General features: G+C 38.0%; 1 protein-coding gene across 1 annotated transcript in view; it reads right to left on the bottom strand.

The window, feature by feature from the left end:
• The window catches only part of USH2A (usherin), a 367116-nt gene that overhangs the window by 79726 nt on the left and 269379 nt on the right, over positions 1–18011 (bottom strand). Inside the window, exons 47-49 of the mRNA XM_030499989.1 lie at positions 15793–15991; positions 7262–7430; positions 4075–4296 (exon numbers count right to left, since the gene is read on the bottom strand). Coding sequence (XP_030355849.1) covers positions 4075–4296; positions 7262–7430; positions 15793–15991 — 590 coding nt within the window. The remainder of the gene's footprint in view (positions 1–4074; positions 4297–7261; positions 7431–15792; positions 15992–18011) is intronic.

The following is an 18011-nucleotide window of genomic DNA, read 5'->3' as shown; positions in this document are numbered from 1 at the left end:
TTTTTTCAGGGCTGGTTCTATTCACAGCAATCAAACCATGATCACCAGCTCTCCAAGAGGTAAATATTTCCTCCTCATGACCCCCTTTTTCCAAATTGTCCTAGGATTCTACCAATTTTAAGTAGAGAATTAATGCAGAAAATGACTCAATTCAACACTAATAAGCAACTCAGCCCCAAGGGACTTTTGACAGGCAAACTAAAATGCTGATAATGAACTGTTTTTCTATTGAAACAAACAAGGCTGTATTCTTCCCCTGCGAACCTCATCTTTGTTTAACTGAATTAAATTTTTCAGCCAAGATTTCGCTCACATAACAAGAAGTGACTCCCTTTCTAGTTTCTTTGGTAAACCATTACTTCTTTAATTATTATCAACCTTGTTCCAGTGTGATAAATTGCTAATTACTTAATACCCTAATCAGCGTTCATTCCTTGCACAGATAAACTGTGACAGCGCCATTAATTTAAATAGTAATTTCACTTAATGGCCAGAACGGCACACCAGATTTTTATGCAGCATTTTCTGAAGACTGCATCCATCACTGCAATATTCTGACATAAAGATGTCTGACGTGCACTAACTCACTTAGGGAGAGCAGATGTTGCAGAGCAGAGTTTGGTAGTAATTCCCATAGTGCATCACTTCAGCATGAATGAGCTGCAAAGGCAGAGGTAGACAATCTTCTCAAACTGCATTGCATAGCCTCTGACCTTTGCTTAATTTATCACATGTAGCACTTGACTCCTGAACCTTGACACCTCAAATGTACAATTTTAAATATGCTCCCAAAAAAAAAACAACCCCAAAATAGGACCGCGTAATATTGATGGATTGATTTGCCTTCTAAAAAATCACTTTATTCAATTGCTTAAGGATCCAGAAATTCCTATAAACCCTTGCTGAATTCAGCAAAATACCAAAATACAAACTGTTTGTTTATAAATCAGCTGGAATGTGTCTGTCATGTTTTATATATTTATGTTTCATAGGCACATAATGCATTACAGCAAAAAGAAAATCCATGGGCTGGAAAAGACACTTCTTGCTAACAGTGATTTCTGTCAACAATTATTTCATGCTCATCCACAGCAACTGAAAAAATTTACAAACATAGCTGAGTGATGAATTACTAATTTAGTAAATCTGCAAAACCAATGCTTTCAAAAGGGAAAAAATGAGTATTAAAAGGCTTAGCTTTTGGAGCCAGAATAGAGGATCAACAAAATACAGAGCCAGTGTACATTGCAAACTACTCCAAAAATCCTTGGCTTACACATGGGTATTGCAACTATTACAGATCAGGAACCACAACAGTACAAAGCATCAGTCTGGGATGTCAGGATTGTGGCCTTTTACTAGCTTTATTATTTTATTTTTTTTTTTATTTAAGAGAAAATCCAAGAGTGGTTTTAGCTGACATTATCCCTTACAGAGAGAAATGGACAACTCTGGATAATCACAGCGCAGCAGTGGGGCTCAGGATGCATGTATACAATGGCATCACTGCCAGCCTTTGCCAGTAGATGTCTCTATGGTCACCCCACGAAATTAGGCCAACAAGGGGCGAAAAAGAAAACCTAAGAAACTGGAAATTAAAAGAGTAATGTGAGACGAACAGGACATCTCCCTTTGCAGGACAGACTCTGAAAAAAGGTATATAATGGCACAAGAAAATGTTCTCTGATTCAAGCCCTTAAAACAACATTCAGTGCAAACGTGGGTTTAGACTGGGCAGACACACGCTGCTTTTCAAACTGGTTGTGCAACAAAATAAGGCTGTGCACAAGGTTTGCACTTTTAGTGATCATGTTTTTCCTGTATGACTTTTTTCCAGGAACTAAAACTCCCCCCAAAAAGCTTTAATGGTCATTATATTTTTAACATGGCATTCATCGCCGACTACCAAAACAAGCTTCAGAAGCACTTCAGCTTTTGCATAAAGCCCTGATACCTCTTCCCTTTCTAGACACTGGGATCAGATTTCCAGTTACCATATTCTTGCAAAGTTCTACTTATGTGTTTGCCAATGATAAGTAAATTATGTTTTAATGTGAGAGTTATTTTTTCCATTAGAATCATTATAATAATAGGGATAGGGAGCCGGTAGATTTTTGTGCCTGGCTTGTGCATTTTCATGATGTATTTAGCAAGGCTGAATTACTCTAAGAAATTAAGAAAAACCTACTGAGCATGATGTATACAATATAATAAGGAACCATAATCTATTCTATGCTTAATGCAAAAGAATACCATCTCATTTCAACTATGGTGCTAATTCATCTTTCAAACCTGTATTTGTGTTCAGCTGTATGTTGGCTCACAGCATAAAGTCCTCACAGAAAACCTGTAAGCCATGAAAAAAACAGTTTTCTTCTATAATAGCCAAAAAAATGTCATCCTGACCCATTCTCATGAAGAATGGTGTAAATGATAGAGCGCTATAGGCTAAACACATTTTAAAAAGAGGGATAGAAAGGTTTTCTAAATATATATATTTAAGGAAAAAAAATGTTAACAATACATATATACCGAAATGAAGAACATAACTTTCATCCCAAGATACCTGTATTACACTCCTACACAACTCATCTGCCCAGAGAGAGCAGTAAAAACATAAACGCTACCCCAGCAGTTCTGTTCCAACAGCATCTGTTAATTCACTCCATTTATAAAATACATATTGACAAAGACAACTGAACTGGGACCAGGGAGATTTGATTTGGTGTGAGAAAGTCAATTCAATGTGATTTTGTTAAAGGGCTCCTGCAGGCAAATAAAAGAGTTTAAGTAATAAAGTACATAAAGAGATGTTTTATGAGCCAGCCCCGTCTTGTGGCAGCCACACAATGCGTGGCTATGCAAGAGGGCCTTGTTCAGAGCTGATGTTGTGAGCCTGTGTAGATGCTGGAGATCAGGCACACTTAGGGATCACAGTGAGCTAAAATCGTGCAAACAGTGCTGTTCAATCCATGAGTCACCACTGGAAGGGAAGGATAGTAGAGAAACCCCAGAATGTGTTGCAAAGTCTCTTCTGATTAGCCTTTCCTGGCAGTCAACTCAGAACTTAGGTATTTCTAACACCACAGCAGCCGACAGATCCAGTGAATGTAAAAAAAGAAAACTGAAGATAAAGCTCATTTTTGGGGAAATGAGTTCAGCCTTCAGATCTGGATTCTTAGTTATATATAAAGATCCTTAGTTGTACAACTAGAGGCTCGAACTGGTGCGCACATGGTGAAAGCACTGCATCACTCTTCTTTGCACACCAAGCAGAACTTGGTACTAAACGTTCATTATTTCTGTGTTTTGAAATCAGGCTCCCCTTTGAGACTACAATTGCTTCTGAAGTCTTTTTGTCAGGCTGAGAAAGCCTAAGGCTGATGATATATAATTTGTCTAATAACTGTGGAAAGAAAAGATACATGAAAATACCTGAATAGGGTTTGTAATAATACCTCCAATCTCTGCCACCAGCTAGTCACAGAGTGCTTTATGAGGAAGTAGGGTTCAGATTGTACCTCTGAATGATGGATTAATTTCCTATGGTATGCAGGAGATTAATGGGATACACCAAATGAGCACGTGTCTAGTGCTAGGGATTAAGTTTTTTTAATTTTCAACTGCAATAGCTTACCCCTCTGTAGATGCACAAGTGAAGGGACATAGACCACCAAGAAGACAGCACAGTAATCTTCAATTTCTAGGTGACTAACCCCACATCTTCAGAGCAAATGGAAAATTCCTGCACTAGAATGCACGGCAGCTCAAGGCGGCCAAGTCAAATCTCTGCCCTACTCACTGAAAGGGGACTGTTCCCATTTTCTGACTGGCATAATGAAAGATCATGTACTCCTTTTGAATTTTCTCGTGCCTCCATCCCCTGCAGCTTTTGGATGAAGGCAAAGAAGGGTTGTCGAAAGCTCACCATTTCGCAGTCTATCAGAATGGGTGAGTAAAATCCAACATCATTTTAACAAATTGGCATACACGCCTTAAATCTGAGTGTGTCACTGCTGAATGGTTGGTGACAGAAGAGATTTAGAAAGATGAAGACTGACTTTGATCACTTACCCATAAGAGGTCTGTGTGCAGTCCCTTTTTCTTCATCGCCACAGCAGATCAAATCTGTGCTTATAACTTCTCCACCACAGCACTGCTGATTGAAACTGTCATGGAGGGATCCACCACAGCAGATTTGGTTGCCCGATGTGGAGTAAGGCATTCCCTTGCAACAAGAGTCACCAATTCCAACTGAAACTCTGTTTTGCTCTTCGTTAGGGCAACATACTTCTCCTATCAATTTAAGAATACAATTAAAGACTTGACGCATTTATTGCTCTTCAAATCCCTGAGAGGCTTTCATCTAACAGCAACAAGTTTGGGTTCACACACTAGTAGCTTCATGTACAAGATATTCCACTTGAAGGCATGGAATCATTCAGTACAACAGAATGCTGTGAAAGTATTATAATAATTTGTAATAATAATTAAAGAAACATGTATTCATGAATTCAGGGCCAAGACTCTGTATGGTATCAAAATGCAAGCATGACAAAGACAAACTGAGAGCAACAAAAATATTTTCTGTACATATGATAATTGTACAACTGAAAACCTTTAAGTGAAGGCAGATACATAATAAAGAGAGTTTGTTCTTGCTATGATTAGCAGAACAGTCAGCCTGTTTCTCAGCAAAAAATTTCCTTGTCTCCTCCAAAATCACTCCAAACTTGCTTTGAAGGACTAATTCACATTGCATAAAGAGTTTTTCAGTGTTATTCAGTACTTCATCTCCCAAAGAACTTAAGGATTAAACTCACTTTAAAAATTAAAAACCACCATCACAATCAGTGGGCTTGGCTGCTACTTAAGCAAAAGCAACAAGCTTTTGCAGGAAAAGACCCTAGTATATACCAATTACGCCACCACTATAATGGGGGGGTGGGCTGGGCTGGACTGGGATAAACTGTGAGCTATGAAGGGAGTAGATACTGCTATAAAGGATACAAAAATTATGGTAAATGGCAGTAATTTTCATTTACTAGTGTCTGCACTTGATCTGATCCAGTGTTCTCAAAGTCACAATTTTCTATTACCTTTTTGCGTTGCAATGCTTTCTATGGCTCAAAAGTCATTTGGAAGGAGTAGGGGTTCTGTTCTGCTGTTGAAGATGGGTAATAGAGGTGATGAAAGTATTTGGATTCCTGATTGTTAATAAATGTGTCTGATGTTTAAAACTAATTTTTTTCATCAAAAGTAATATTTGAAGTCTTTTTCTTCTGAAGGCTGGGAATTACAGACAGAGAGCCACCCCCAAACCCAATGCAGCTTTTGTTGGGAATAAACATGTGATGCGAGTGTAACAGATGAGGGAAGATACTGCTTTCCTTTCCCCCCACCTTCCTTGCCAAAGAGGTGCCTGGGTGGTAGTAGCATTATTTGTTCTACTGTGCTTTAAGAATCTCTCCTCCCATTTTAATTCTGGGATGGATGTTTGCACTTCTTTGTGCGCTACTGTTTCAGAAACCGAGATTCCTGCCTTCCTAATTTGTAATCTTCATGCCTTCAGCCCAGTGTGCTTCAGCACATCTACAGCTATCAAGCTGGCCAAACAACATCTGGGAAATATGTATGCTTAGAGAGTTTCCTGTATAAATAACTTTATCAAATAAAGTCCATAATAAACAAAAACTGAGAACAATTTTTTAGAGTATAATAGATATAATCTATTTAGATACTTCAGCATATTTTCCTGCATTCTTCAGAATCTAATCTAGTTGCTACACAGAGAAAGTATTAAAACACAGAATGTAGCTTACATCTATTGGAAGTTAAACTTTTTTTTTTAAAGAACTATTAGACATAAGACACAAAGGATCAGTAACCTTCTCATTAACCTCTCAAAATGGGATCCATTCCAAGCTAGGCTTGAAAACGTTCTCTCTCTGAAAGCTACCATGCAGTCTTACCAGTTAATTGTTATCCTTATCAAAAAATGACCTACATTAACATTTAGCTTGAGGTTATTAGCATATTTATAAAAATAAAGAACAAAAAAGTGACCAACATTGTTCATGTTGCTGCCCTTTAGAGTACGGAAAAAGAGAACGCGGCAAGAAAAAGGAAGAGTTTAAAATCATGTTCAAACATTCAGTGTTATTCATGCCTGTGGACTGCTGACTGAACAAGAAGTACTTTCAGACATAAGACATTTTGTTTCACTGTGCTTTTCTTTCTTGATGTAAACAACATTGAGCTAGTTAACATAGACCACTGGATGGGGACAGAGGTCACAGTATAATCTCTCCATTTCAGCACATTGAGATTAATGAGGCCAGCAGAATTCTCTTTTCTGGTTCTTCCATGTGATAGCAGTTTTCTGGTGACATCATGGAAGGCATTCTAATATTGTGATATATGAATTACTTTTCAAAGGACCAGAACTTGGGATGTGCTGAATGTGTTGGCAAAAATTCAAGCATTTCTGAGCCTAGGGAATGTGTGCCAGTACATGAGTAATGGAAGCATTTTAGCTCCTGACCTCACAATTGCCTACAAAGAGATATATGCTCTGAACACTGCCCCCTGAAAGGGATCTCCTCCCCCTTTTCCTCCCCTCTCCCTGTCAAAAAGCCTTCAACAAACTGGGAAACCAAACTCTGGACAATAGGACAGAAAGAGTTTTGGCAAACTTCCCAAACAGTTCTGAGCATAAAAGTATGATCAGCCTTATGGAAAAGATAAATTTCCATCCAAGGTAATACATGTGGGATGTATACTTTCATCTGTAACACTGCTAGAAACAAAGAGTAGACAATGCAGAAAGAAGTAGGAGTGATGTAATCCATAATATCAACCCCAAATGCTAACAATTGTTCCACAAAAGAAATGGCTAGGGAAAATCACATGGGGTCAAGTCAAGCAGAGAACTAAACTGCACCACTAAATTGCCTGATGGTGTTCCTGTTAAGCAGAACTGCCCTCCCCATTATGCAGCACTTACTGCAATTAAGTATAGTTTGGCATAAATTAGTTCTCTGGGAAATGACCAAATCATCAGGTTTCATCAGTTAAGCCTTTCTTGTATAAACAGAGTGCAATTTTCTCTGCTTATCCCATTGAACATAAGTATCAAAGCTACCTAGGAATCTTGATAAATCCCGTATTTATTGCTATGTTTTCATTCTCCTTGGTTTAACAGACGCATCAACTTTGTTATTTTGTTTCTTTCAAGCACTGGAAAGGAGTTGTCTCTTACCTACTGATACCTTAGTGTAATAACCACCACAGCACCGATGTTTCGGTTGCACATCATGTATCTGACCACCACAGCAAACCCCTGGTGAATTAAGAATAAATGGAATGTACTTGTCCTCACAGCATTGGAAGCCAGGTTTATTGTCGTGCAGAATCCCATTACAGCATACCTAGAAGTAGTTAAAAAAATAGCTGTAAGGCAATATCTGTTAAACAGAACATCATGTGTTCTCTGGCAAAACAACATATACAAAAACATGTACAACACATCCTAGTACGGACACTAATATGACTGCAGTCAAATAAAATGTTACTTGGCTAAAATCCTGTGCCCTCCAGCATTATCAGACTTCAATAAACTAGTGTGTATCTGACAGAATGCTGCTATTTTGTGGCCTTCAACCATACTGCACCTTAATAAAATAGTCCATTAATATGAATCATCTTCATATGCCTTGCAGGCTGTTTGAGTCTCTCAACATGGAGTAGATTGCAATATGTAGATATAATTTACCATCGCCTTACCCTTTTCTTTTATCCCCAATTCTCATTTATTTATTTATTTATGGTGAAACATGTCACCTGAAACCCTTAAAACTAAAAATCGGTATTTCCCAATATGAGCTCATGGTTTTTCTTTCGCATAAAAATAACTGGAATTTTCTTCTTATAGCGCATGATCACTTATTTATGACCACGGTTCTTCAGACAATGTGATCTCAAGAGGACAGTATTTATATAAGAGTTCTTTTTTTTTTCCAAAATAAAATTTACATGGAAATGAATTTTGAAAAGGCCTTTTAACTGTGGGCTTCTTTCAAGGTGCTGTCGAGAAAATGATATGCCTGAACAATCAAATAATTATTTGTACACTTACTCCTGTGTCAATGGAGTGGCACACTGTGTACACAGCAAATCATATAGAACAGCTAGTGAAATCATTGTAAAACTGTAAACTCAGAACCTACACTCAGGGCAACTTATATTAGCGAGGAGGATGCCTCCTACAGCTAGACAAAGAAGGCAGTTGGTAGGACAGCACAGATGTTAGAGCAGAGTTGCTCCTTTGTTTTCTTCTAACACGGGGCACTTCCACCCCTGAATTTAACCACATTCCAAATCAGGTTATTTTAGCAGCAAAAAAAAGAAAGTGTTCCTCTTGAAGGACTTTCTGTTTCCCTAGGTATTTTAATTATTAGCTGACAAAAAAACCTTTGAAAATGTCTATCACTATGCTCAGGACAGCTAACTTGTATTACATTTATAATGTTAACACAAATACACGTCTATAGATAAAATATTCTTACTTAAGTCAGAAACTAATTCTTTCTGACTTCAGAAAGATAATGCTTTGTTTTACTCACTTCTGAATGGCCTTTACGCAATCACCCTTGGGAGTATTAGGTTAAGTTCTGAAGCTAGAATTTAAATACATAAACAATATGCAACCCAAAGTTAACATGAGATAGGGCAGAAGGTGTTCTTGTTTTCTCATTATATTTTCAGGTCTTATAACCTTATATGCTTTGAATTGCCACACAGCTTTCTGCTTTTCCAGCACACATTCTCATTCAGCATCTGTTTTAGACTACCAATGTAGCTGAATTTAGTCATTTTCTGTTCAGGAATTTTGAGTCTCTATAGACCTTATTATATTATTTTGCTGTCCACCTTGTCACTGGTAATATAATCTAATCTATGAATTTAATTAACTTACTGTTCTTTCTTCCAGATCATTAGTTAAGATGTCAAATAAAACTCTGCTTTACACCTCTTCTCTGCTTCCTACCTTTTGGATATCTTTTTATGACTGGCACACACTTCAGGCTGAGATTTTCTTCATTTACACTTGGCTCCAAAGCAACCTAGATGATTACCCAGTCTCTCTGTATTTCCAAGTCATTTAAAGGCATTCTTAAAAATGTCAAAATATGGTAGTCTGTGTCACTGTCCTCAGAATAGATCACATTTAGCAACAACTCTTGCCATTTGAAAAAAATGGCCTCTGTCCTGTCCTTTTTGCTGCATCCTGAGCTTGAGACGACACTAGAGCCAGTAAATGCTGTACCTGCCTGTATGAGGCCAAATCCATGTTCCTCACACATTCGTGGTCGCAATTTGTGTGCCCCTTGGGACTGTGTCTCCCTCTGTGATCTGTCTAGCCCAATTTCTCTGCTTTTCACAGCTTTCCTTTGTCATGCCTGTACTGTTTCCTTCTTTTCAGTGACGCACACCACCCAAATTTCACATCTTTCCATCTTTCAGCTAAAGAAGCTCACACATCTTTGGCATTATCCAGGCTGAAATGCCTGAGCAACCATTTTACTTTCCATGTGAAACATCAGGTTTAAGAAATGCTGCTTCTCTTGTGAATCCTCAGTAGAAACAGCTGCTCTGCGTATTTCATACAGACATTGGGAGTGCCATTTTAGTACTAACTCTAAATCATTCTGGTTGGAACATTATTAGTAAGATTGCATTATTACTGATGTCTCTCCTTTTCCTCCTGAATTCCCTCAAAAAATCCCCAGCTGAACACACAGGCTTTTTACAATGGCAGCAGCAGCCACTTTTCCTTGTTAAGAGTTATTTAAGCTCCTTGGCATTTCCCAATACCCTGTAGACAATTTCCAAAAAGGGGTCCAGTTAGCTCTAAAACACATTCAGGCTCTCATCTGGCACTACCAATTGATGAGGTTGGTGCTATTATTATGTAGCTCCACAACATCCTCTGTAGTCAGCTGTAAATTGTTAAATAACACTTTTTTGGCAGTCCTCTAAAGATGGTTAGTTTCTATTTGCATTGATATTCAGCCCAAAGATCCTGCATTACCAATCCATAAAATAAAATGCATTCAAGTAATGCTGAAATTATGTCATAGACAAAGAAGAAAAGCAAATGGATTGAAAGTTATAGTGGCAAAAGGTTATGATTATCTCATCCTCTTAGATCTAAAAGTGACAGTCCCAACTGGATGGTGTTAGTGTGTTGATGAAAGTAGAAGCCTCGTAGCGATCAGATACAGTGACACCATCATTTTAGGCAGGTTGGAGATCTCACACTTGTACAGAGGGTTGAATGCTTGACATATGCTTGCTAACCAGAAGATCTTTACTATCTATGAAGATGATACAAGACGTTCACTCTTAGCTATCATGGGAGCCCTTAAAAATATTGTTAAACTGAGTTACTCACAAATCCCTCCTGTAGTTCTCCTCCTATCCCAGCCCATAGAGGAACTCTGGCCCAGGAGCACAGGGATTGGGAAGGGCTGGGCATAAAGAAAGGCTTATTACAATACCTGGGAAAGGCCCAGTCAGCCATGACACTAGCACAGAGTAAGAAGATATCAAATCTGGCAGGCAGGACTACACAATATTTTAACAATTTTTAAAAATACTCCAAACTTACCTATGCCACTCTCTTTTAATTAAAACTGTGTCATCCTCAATCCCTCTGCTTGCTGAAGACTTTGCTAAAGAATATTATCTGACCCTGTGGACACATGCCAGTTGAGCTAGGACTGATTTACTCAACTAAACAGATGTGCTAGGCAGCCATGTTTATCCTCCTTGTCAAACGCTTGCTGCCAGAGCCACTTTGTGGAATAGCAATTCACAAAACACTCTAAGGAATTTCTATTAGCTACAGGAGTTCATTAAAAATTTCTGCCTGTGGAGCAAACACCAGAGTAATGATTGACCCATCATGTTCTCATGTGAGAGGGAATATTTTAAATTAGCAAGGCTCATTCTTTTTTATTTAAATTATCTCTGAATCTATGCAGACACCCTCTTTTCCAAGTATACTTACTGACCCATTTCTTTTCTCAAACTGCTGTTCTCTTTTGGTGATTGGAACAGCCTTAGATCTAAAATCCATAAGCAGAAATTATTGCTATTCTGTTACAAATCGCTACATATTATCTTACTGAGTTTCATTTCCTGTCTTTCAGGTGTGTTACAACACACACTGTACATGAAGTGTGATCTTTTTAAAGGTTTTCTAAGCCTGAAGGAACTTGGAAGAATTTGCAAAATATTGCTAGCATTAATAGTAAATTTTGCATAAATATTAATGGAATATCCTCCACCAGTGTCAAGATATGTTAGTTTTCACTCCTGAAAATCGTGCTTTTGAGGGTAGCTATCAGTCCACTATTTTGCTCCTCCTCTCCTTAAAGGGAAGAGTCCTGCTGGTGTTTTTAACAAATGGCACATGTTGATTACAATGAGTAAAGGGATATGCCTGTACTTCCTAGGAATGTCAGAGTTATATTTGCTTAGTTCATTAACTGCAGATTTATACAGTTTGTTGCTACCGAAAATAAAAAGAGCTGAAGCTGTATTAACACTTTAGTCAGGACCCTTTTAACTGTGGATGTTCATACTCATGATCCATTGTGTAGAGAAATTATTGGCCTTTATGCCACTGTTTTAATCACTTCTTCTACGGCACCTGTCTCATTATTTTCAGTGTTCACCTCAGGATGTCAGTAACAGCAGGACAGTTTGAGAGCTACACGGGTAATACAGGAATGCTCTCCCCATTGCTACTGAGATTATGGTCCCTGACAGGTGAAGCTAGGGCACATTCCCTTCTTAATTGATGTGCATCTCTGCAGCCCCCATGGTATGAGCTCTGTAAGCTGATGCTTGTTTTGAGATTTCAAATACGGGTAGAGTTATGGATCACACCTTACTGAAAACAGCTACGAAAAGACTGTCACTTTTGCCAGCTTGGAAGCATCAAGCAGAACAGGTCTGTTACTGTCAGGACATGAGGACCCTCCTGGCACCTGACAAAATTAAACGAAAGTGTATTCTCAGTTTTTCTCCAAAACCGCACCCAAAGCCCTTTCTAAATTCCTTCTGCACTCAAGAATTATAACTCCATGTTATAGATTAGGTATAGTTCTATAGATACAGAACTCCACGTCTGATAACAAACAGGGTAAGGATACTCCAGGGTAAGGATACCAGGCATAGCACTGCTAGCTTTAGTTAAAATAACAACAATTTCTAATGCTGGAGCAGAAAACTAGGTAACTAGAAAAAGAAGTAGGGATCTGATGCAAAGATTATTTAGGATAGCAGGAATCTTTTTTTGGTCTACATTAGGCTTAATATCAGGCCCACATGATCCCATGAATGTGCACATACACATACCCCTTGTAGCGAAAAGGTCATTTGTTGTTTTACAGATTCCCAAGACAGCTCTAAGCAAGTTAGGTTATTTACCCAGCACAGTGCGATGCAGAGATACTAACCTGGATCCCAAATGCAGCACACATATACCAGTGCAACGCCGCACCCAGGCTGTTCAGCACTTTCTGCTATAGCTGTGTTACTTACTCAGCTTAGCCAAGGTTACTTGAAGACTATCTGCATCCTGCTCTGCTACGCTGTGAAAACACACCCTTATATTCCTGTTACTAAAACACTTTGGTTTCTATGGATGGAGTGGATCATATCTTGGTGATCTCTTATCTAATCAGAAATTATAACACCCCTCTTTTTCTGCAGTACCTTGCAATAGCGAGCTGATGATGACAAATGTAAGCCATAAATCCATACAGAAATATTAATAAATAACCCAAGATGTATCTCCAAAATATATTTGTATAAAAGGCCTGGTTTTCCTCTCACTTTATATTCCTGAATTGAAGGAAGTCGTAAGAAGAAAATTAGACTCATTGTGTCTTGTATATAAGGTTCAATAAATGACCTGAGCAAAAATGATAACTCCACAACAAAGAAATTATTACTCTGGATCTGAATATTACTAAAGTTGCTCAGAATCTAATTCCCAGTGGCATTTTTTTGTATTTGGCTGTATAATTACTGTATGGTGAATAGGCCAGGTTGGATGGGGCTATGAAACTGGTCTAGTGGAAGGTGTTCCTGCCTATAGCGGGGAGGTTGGAACTAGATGATCTTAAGGTCACTTCCAACCCAAAACATTCAATTATTCTATGATTCTATGAATAGCAGCTAGCATCGTGAGGAGAGTTTTTCTTTTGAGAACAAGCATACGCTGGTCGGTGTGGCTTTTCTTCACTTCTGTGCAGTAGACTGTTGAATCTAGGAAACACATATACTAGCATAGAATCAGAATCATAGATTCACAGAATCAACCAGGTTGGAAAAGACCTTCAAGATCATCAAGTCCAACTGTTTCCCAGCACTGCCAAGTCCACACTAAAACATGTCACTAAGGGCCTCGTCTACATGGTGCGTGAACACTTCCAGAGATGGTGATTCCACAACTTCCCTGGGAAGCCTGTTCTAATACCATAAATGCTGGCATAGACTGACAGTGAATTCTATAAATGTGTGACAGAGGTCTGCCACATAAGGCCTTATGCTGTCCCTGTCACAGATTCCAGTTTAAGAGAAACACGGATGTGCGAGGAGCTCTGCAGATATCTCTTACAGGCATTTTGGATGACTAGTGCGGGTACATGTAGCAAACCAGGAAAAGTACTGGGAGGGGAATTCTAACCAATTCATCCACAAAAATTACTTCCATGTCATTTTATGTATGAGTGCTTCAGTTTCCTGTGGACCTTCTGGTCATTTTTTATATATCCATTACTTAGCAAATAGCACCCACTCCTAACCACAGACTGTGAGAATACAGGGAGACCATTATAACAAAATAATGCAAAATTAATTAGAAAAAATTAGAAAGTCAGGAAGCTATAAAAATAAATGGACACTCTCCAAGCTCAAAGATACCATAAATGCACGAAGGCTGAAAATATAAAAATGGAGAAGAAAACTTCTAAAATTAATATAATACAAATTTAACTCATGAACATTCAAAGATCTATTCAAAAATCTACTATGCCAAAAACCTGAAATAAGTAAATTTACCTTTTAGAACAAAGGAATGCCCATAACTGACTTGCAAGGTTTCAGAATTACGTATGTTTACTATAGTATTGCTTTCAAGGGAACTCAAAAGCTAAAGCTGTGTTGGCTGGAATGATTTATATTTTAATCTGGACCCCTCAAATAACTTGCTCCCTTAATTACTGTCTTGTCTGACAGGGAATCTTGTGAATAAATATTGTTTACTTTAGTCAAAGAACATGTGATGATGCGTTTGACAAATAGGGACACTATTCCATTACATTAAATCTTACTTTCAAACTAAGAGTTTTCTACCTCATTTGTCAATAAAAACCATTACAGATTCCCGCTACGCTATTGATCCTAGTCCTAAACAGGAACTCATATGAAGATTAACCTGAAAATAGCCATAATTTAAAAATATATCTGACAAATCACAATGGATCCCATTCAGGGCTGCTCCTCATTGTCGTGTAACAGCCACCCACTTGTAGATGAATCTAAATAGATTTTCTGTACTGGAGAATATGGTCATTAACCATTTAGCCAAGGAATAATTTAAGGGAGTGGGGAGAGTTGCCAACAGCAAGTCATGTTAATAACTGCTATTTGCCATGCAGGCTTTGACGATTGATTCCTCCCACAGTGAGGAGCTTTCTAGTTTTACCGGTGTTCTGAAATACTGCATACACCTGGAAGATTTCCTACGGCCTCTAAGTGGCCCAATGCAATCACCTTATGCCAAAGGAGCCACATGAACAACCATCGTGTGCTCCAGAGATACCTTAAGCTCCTCTAGCAGTTTACAGCGTGTGACCTATCACACGCAGCTGAGCAAAACTGATTGTTCCAAGTGGGATGCAAAAGTACATACAGAGATTTGCCAGCCGAGTTAAGATCTAAATAGATATATACCCACTATGTAATTTGTCACAATGGGATTGGATCAGTGGATTCAAGAGGTTGGTACTGAAGTTCCATTACTCAAACTCCCATTACACGTGGCTTGTGAGATCTACTTTGAATCAGATACAGCCTGATTCCTTGGGACGAACATCTGCATTACACATACGGAACAAAGCTTTACAAAGGGAAGAAACTTCAGATGCATCATTGTAAAGTGAGCTGGTGCACAGGCAGGTTGGGAACATAAAGTTCCCCATCCAGAGCTAGAGCATATTTTAAGGGGTTTTGACACGTGGATTCTGGCTTAGCTTCTTGTGCAATGGATTTAGTTTGCATGTATTAAAACCACTTCTACCCTGAACCAGCATGTAGTAAATGAAAACAATCTGGGGATTCATTTCAGAACTGCACATGCGGTCCAAGCCAAAATGCTAATGCAAGACATATTCATAAATGCTAACCAATTCCTTTCTTCTCAAAGAAGAAAGAATGACAACACTCCCAGGCTTAAGACAACAGAATTACTTGTCATTAGTACACTCACATATGCTGCTGGAGATTTTTGTACAGATATCCCTGTAATGAGCTCAAACATCTATATTTCTTCTAAAAAAGTTTCAAGATATGTATCAGAGTCTTGACTTTAAAATACCAAAAGAAGCAGAATCCTCTACTTCCGTTTTCTGATAACTAGAGGTTTGGTTTGCATGCTTCTTCCCCAAAAGTATAATTTTTCATTACATCGCTAACTTAAGAACATACATGTACCTTCAGCTCTGGATGGTAACAAACTTCTCCACAGATATTTTCATGCTTTTTACATTCTAATGAGATGCACATGCTACTACTTTTCCTGTTCCTTGGAGTCTTTGATGGGGTACACCTCTGCCACGCTTTACGTAAGAGTTCATATCCCAGGATAACGCCATTTGGCTGCCCTGGTGATGCCCAGTTGATTTGAAGAGATCTACAATAAGCAGAAAAGTAACATTTGTTAAATGATTGAAAGCATTTCTGCCTCTATGGATATTTACGTTAAAGGATTAGCATATAGTAGTTCCATTTTATACTAGTTCACACAAAGTGTATTATTTCAAAGTGCCCAAAATATTCGTTTGGATGGTGAATTTCACAGCTGTTTTAATAACCAAAAGGTGTAAAAGTTTTTTTAAAAAGGGTCAATATGTGCAAATACTCTGGGAAAACAAATCATGCGCGCAATCAAAATCCCTAAAGGTTGCTATTTAAAAGACACCTCATTCATACTTCTGGAAACTTATGTGTAATAAACTAGCATTTTACTCTTTGTTATAGCAAACGTGTACAGGAAGTATTGTCAGGGCAATTCAAACATGAACCTGGTGAAGGATGAGCAGCTGGGGGGGCAAAAGACCACCCCCTGCCCTCTGAGCTGTCGCTAGTGCAGCTTGTGCTCAGTCACCACTTAGAGTTGTATTCATCTTGCCTTTTCCCTGCCTTCAAAACCATTATATGAAAAAGTGAATGCTACTTTGAAATGTATTCTTCAACACAAAATTAAAAGAACTCATCACAGCATCAATAAGCACTACTTCTCTTCTGTGTTTAGGTATTGCCATTGACATAAAATTAGAAGCAAAAAATGCAAGTGTTTATCCCACTTGAGAAGGCTCAAGACTTCTGAGTGCAAAAGCATGACTACAGCAGCCCACAAGAGACTGTCTGGAAAACAAAATTCTGCTGTTGATTTCAGGTTTGATATCAGACCATCATCAGTTTAAGGAAGAAAGTATCTTAAGAGAAAAATCATGTTAAATTGTAGCATGCCTGTAACTACTAAAAATCTGCAGGTATCTGCTCCAAAATCTCACTTAATATTACAATTATAACAAAAAAGGCAAAAAGGACATTTGAAACAGAAATTTGCTTTTTTATAATGTACACATTTTACATTGGTATTCCAAATGAAAACTTTATTTCTGGCATAATCACTCTGGAATTTTGCATAAGACACAAATTTCTTTCACTATGGCTCTCTTTGGCTAGAAAGAAGGAGATCCCAATGCTATATGTAGATCAGTATGAGGACCAACAACATTGCGTAGTACATACTTAGGCTCCAAGTACCTCTTAATCTCCATGTCCCAATTACACTGCCACTGTCAGAATGCCAGTGACATCATAAATTAGCATTAATTTAAAGCGAATATGTTACAGTGAAACAGCAGCTGCTGAGATAAACTTTGACATCTTAACAGAATAAAAATAACTGAGCTATTATTTCACTTCCTTGAGGTACAAACAGAGGAATACACACTGCAATAAGCCTTTGCAGAACAGGAATTAATGTCACCTATGAGGGAATAACTTCATAGGTGACTTGTAGAGTCACTATTTTCATTCCAAGATCTTCATCTGAACCACAGATTTAATTCCATATTCTGTGCATGGCTACTTTGTATTTACCACATACTCTACCACATGCTCATGAACACACATACACACATGTACACATTTAAATAATGTCATAGGACCTAACTTAAAAATATAAAAGCAGAAAAATATATTATATAAACTTCACAAAAAAAAAAAAAAGATAAAAAGAAAAGGAAAAGAAAGGTACTACTTCAACCTTTATAAATGCCATTTTAGCTCTCTCCTGGTCTTTACACAGTATAAATCACAGGAGCAAAGAAAGAAGTCTCAGTCATATTTTTTAATTATTTGCTTTTTGCAAGTTTCATTCAGACCCTCAAGGGTATATTTGCAAAGTATTGTGCTAGTTTTTGCAGTTTTGCAAGTCGTATTTCTCTCTAACATAATTTCAAATTAGGCCTACGTATTGATGCCATGATTTGAACATTCTGCTTTTTCTGCAGCGCTCAGCATGTATTTCTTCCTTTTAACAAGCAATCACTTTATTATTATTCAATTTATAGATACACATTTGGGGATGGACACAGCCTAGTATTGTGCAAAGCTACAGCCGCACAAGGAAACTACATGGC

This window comes from Strigops habroptila, chromosome 10 (assembly GCF_004027225.2).
Source record: "Strigops habroptila isolate Jane chromosome 10, bStrHab1.2.pri, whole genome shotgun sequence".
NCBI classification, from domain to species: Eukaryota; Metazoa; Chordata; class Aves; order Psittaciformes; family Psittacidae; genus Strigops; species Strigops habroptila.
The sequence above is the reverse complement of the archived record's forward strand: the minus strand, read 5'-3'. Positions and strand labels throughout refer to the sequence as shown.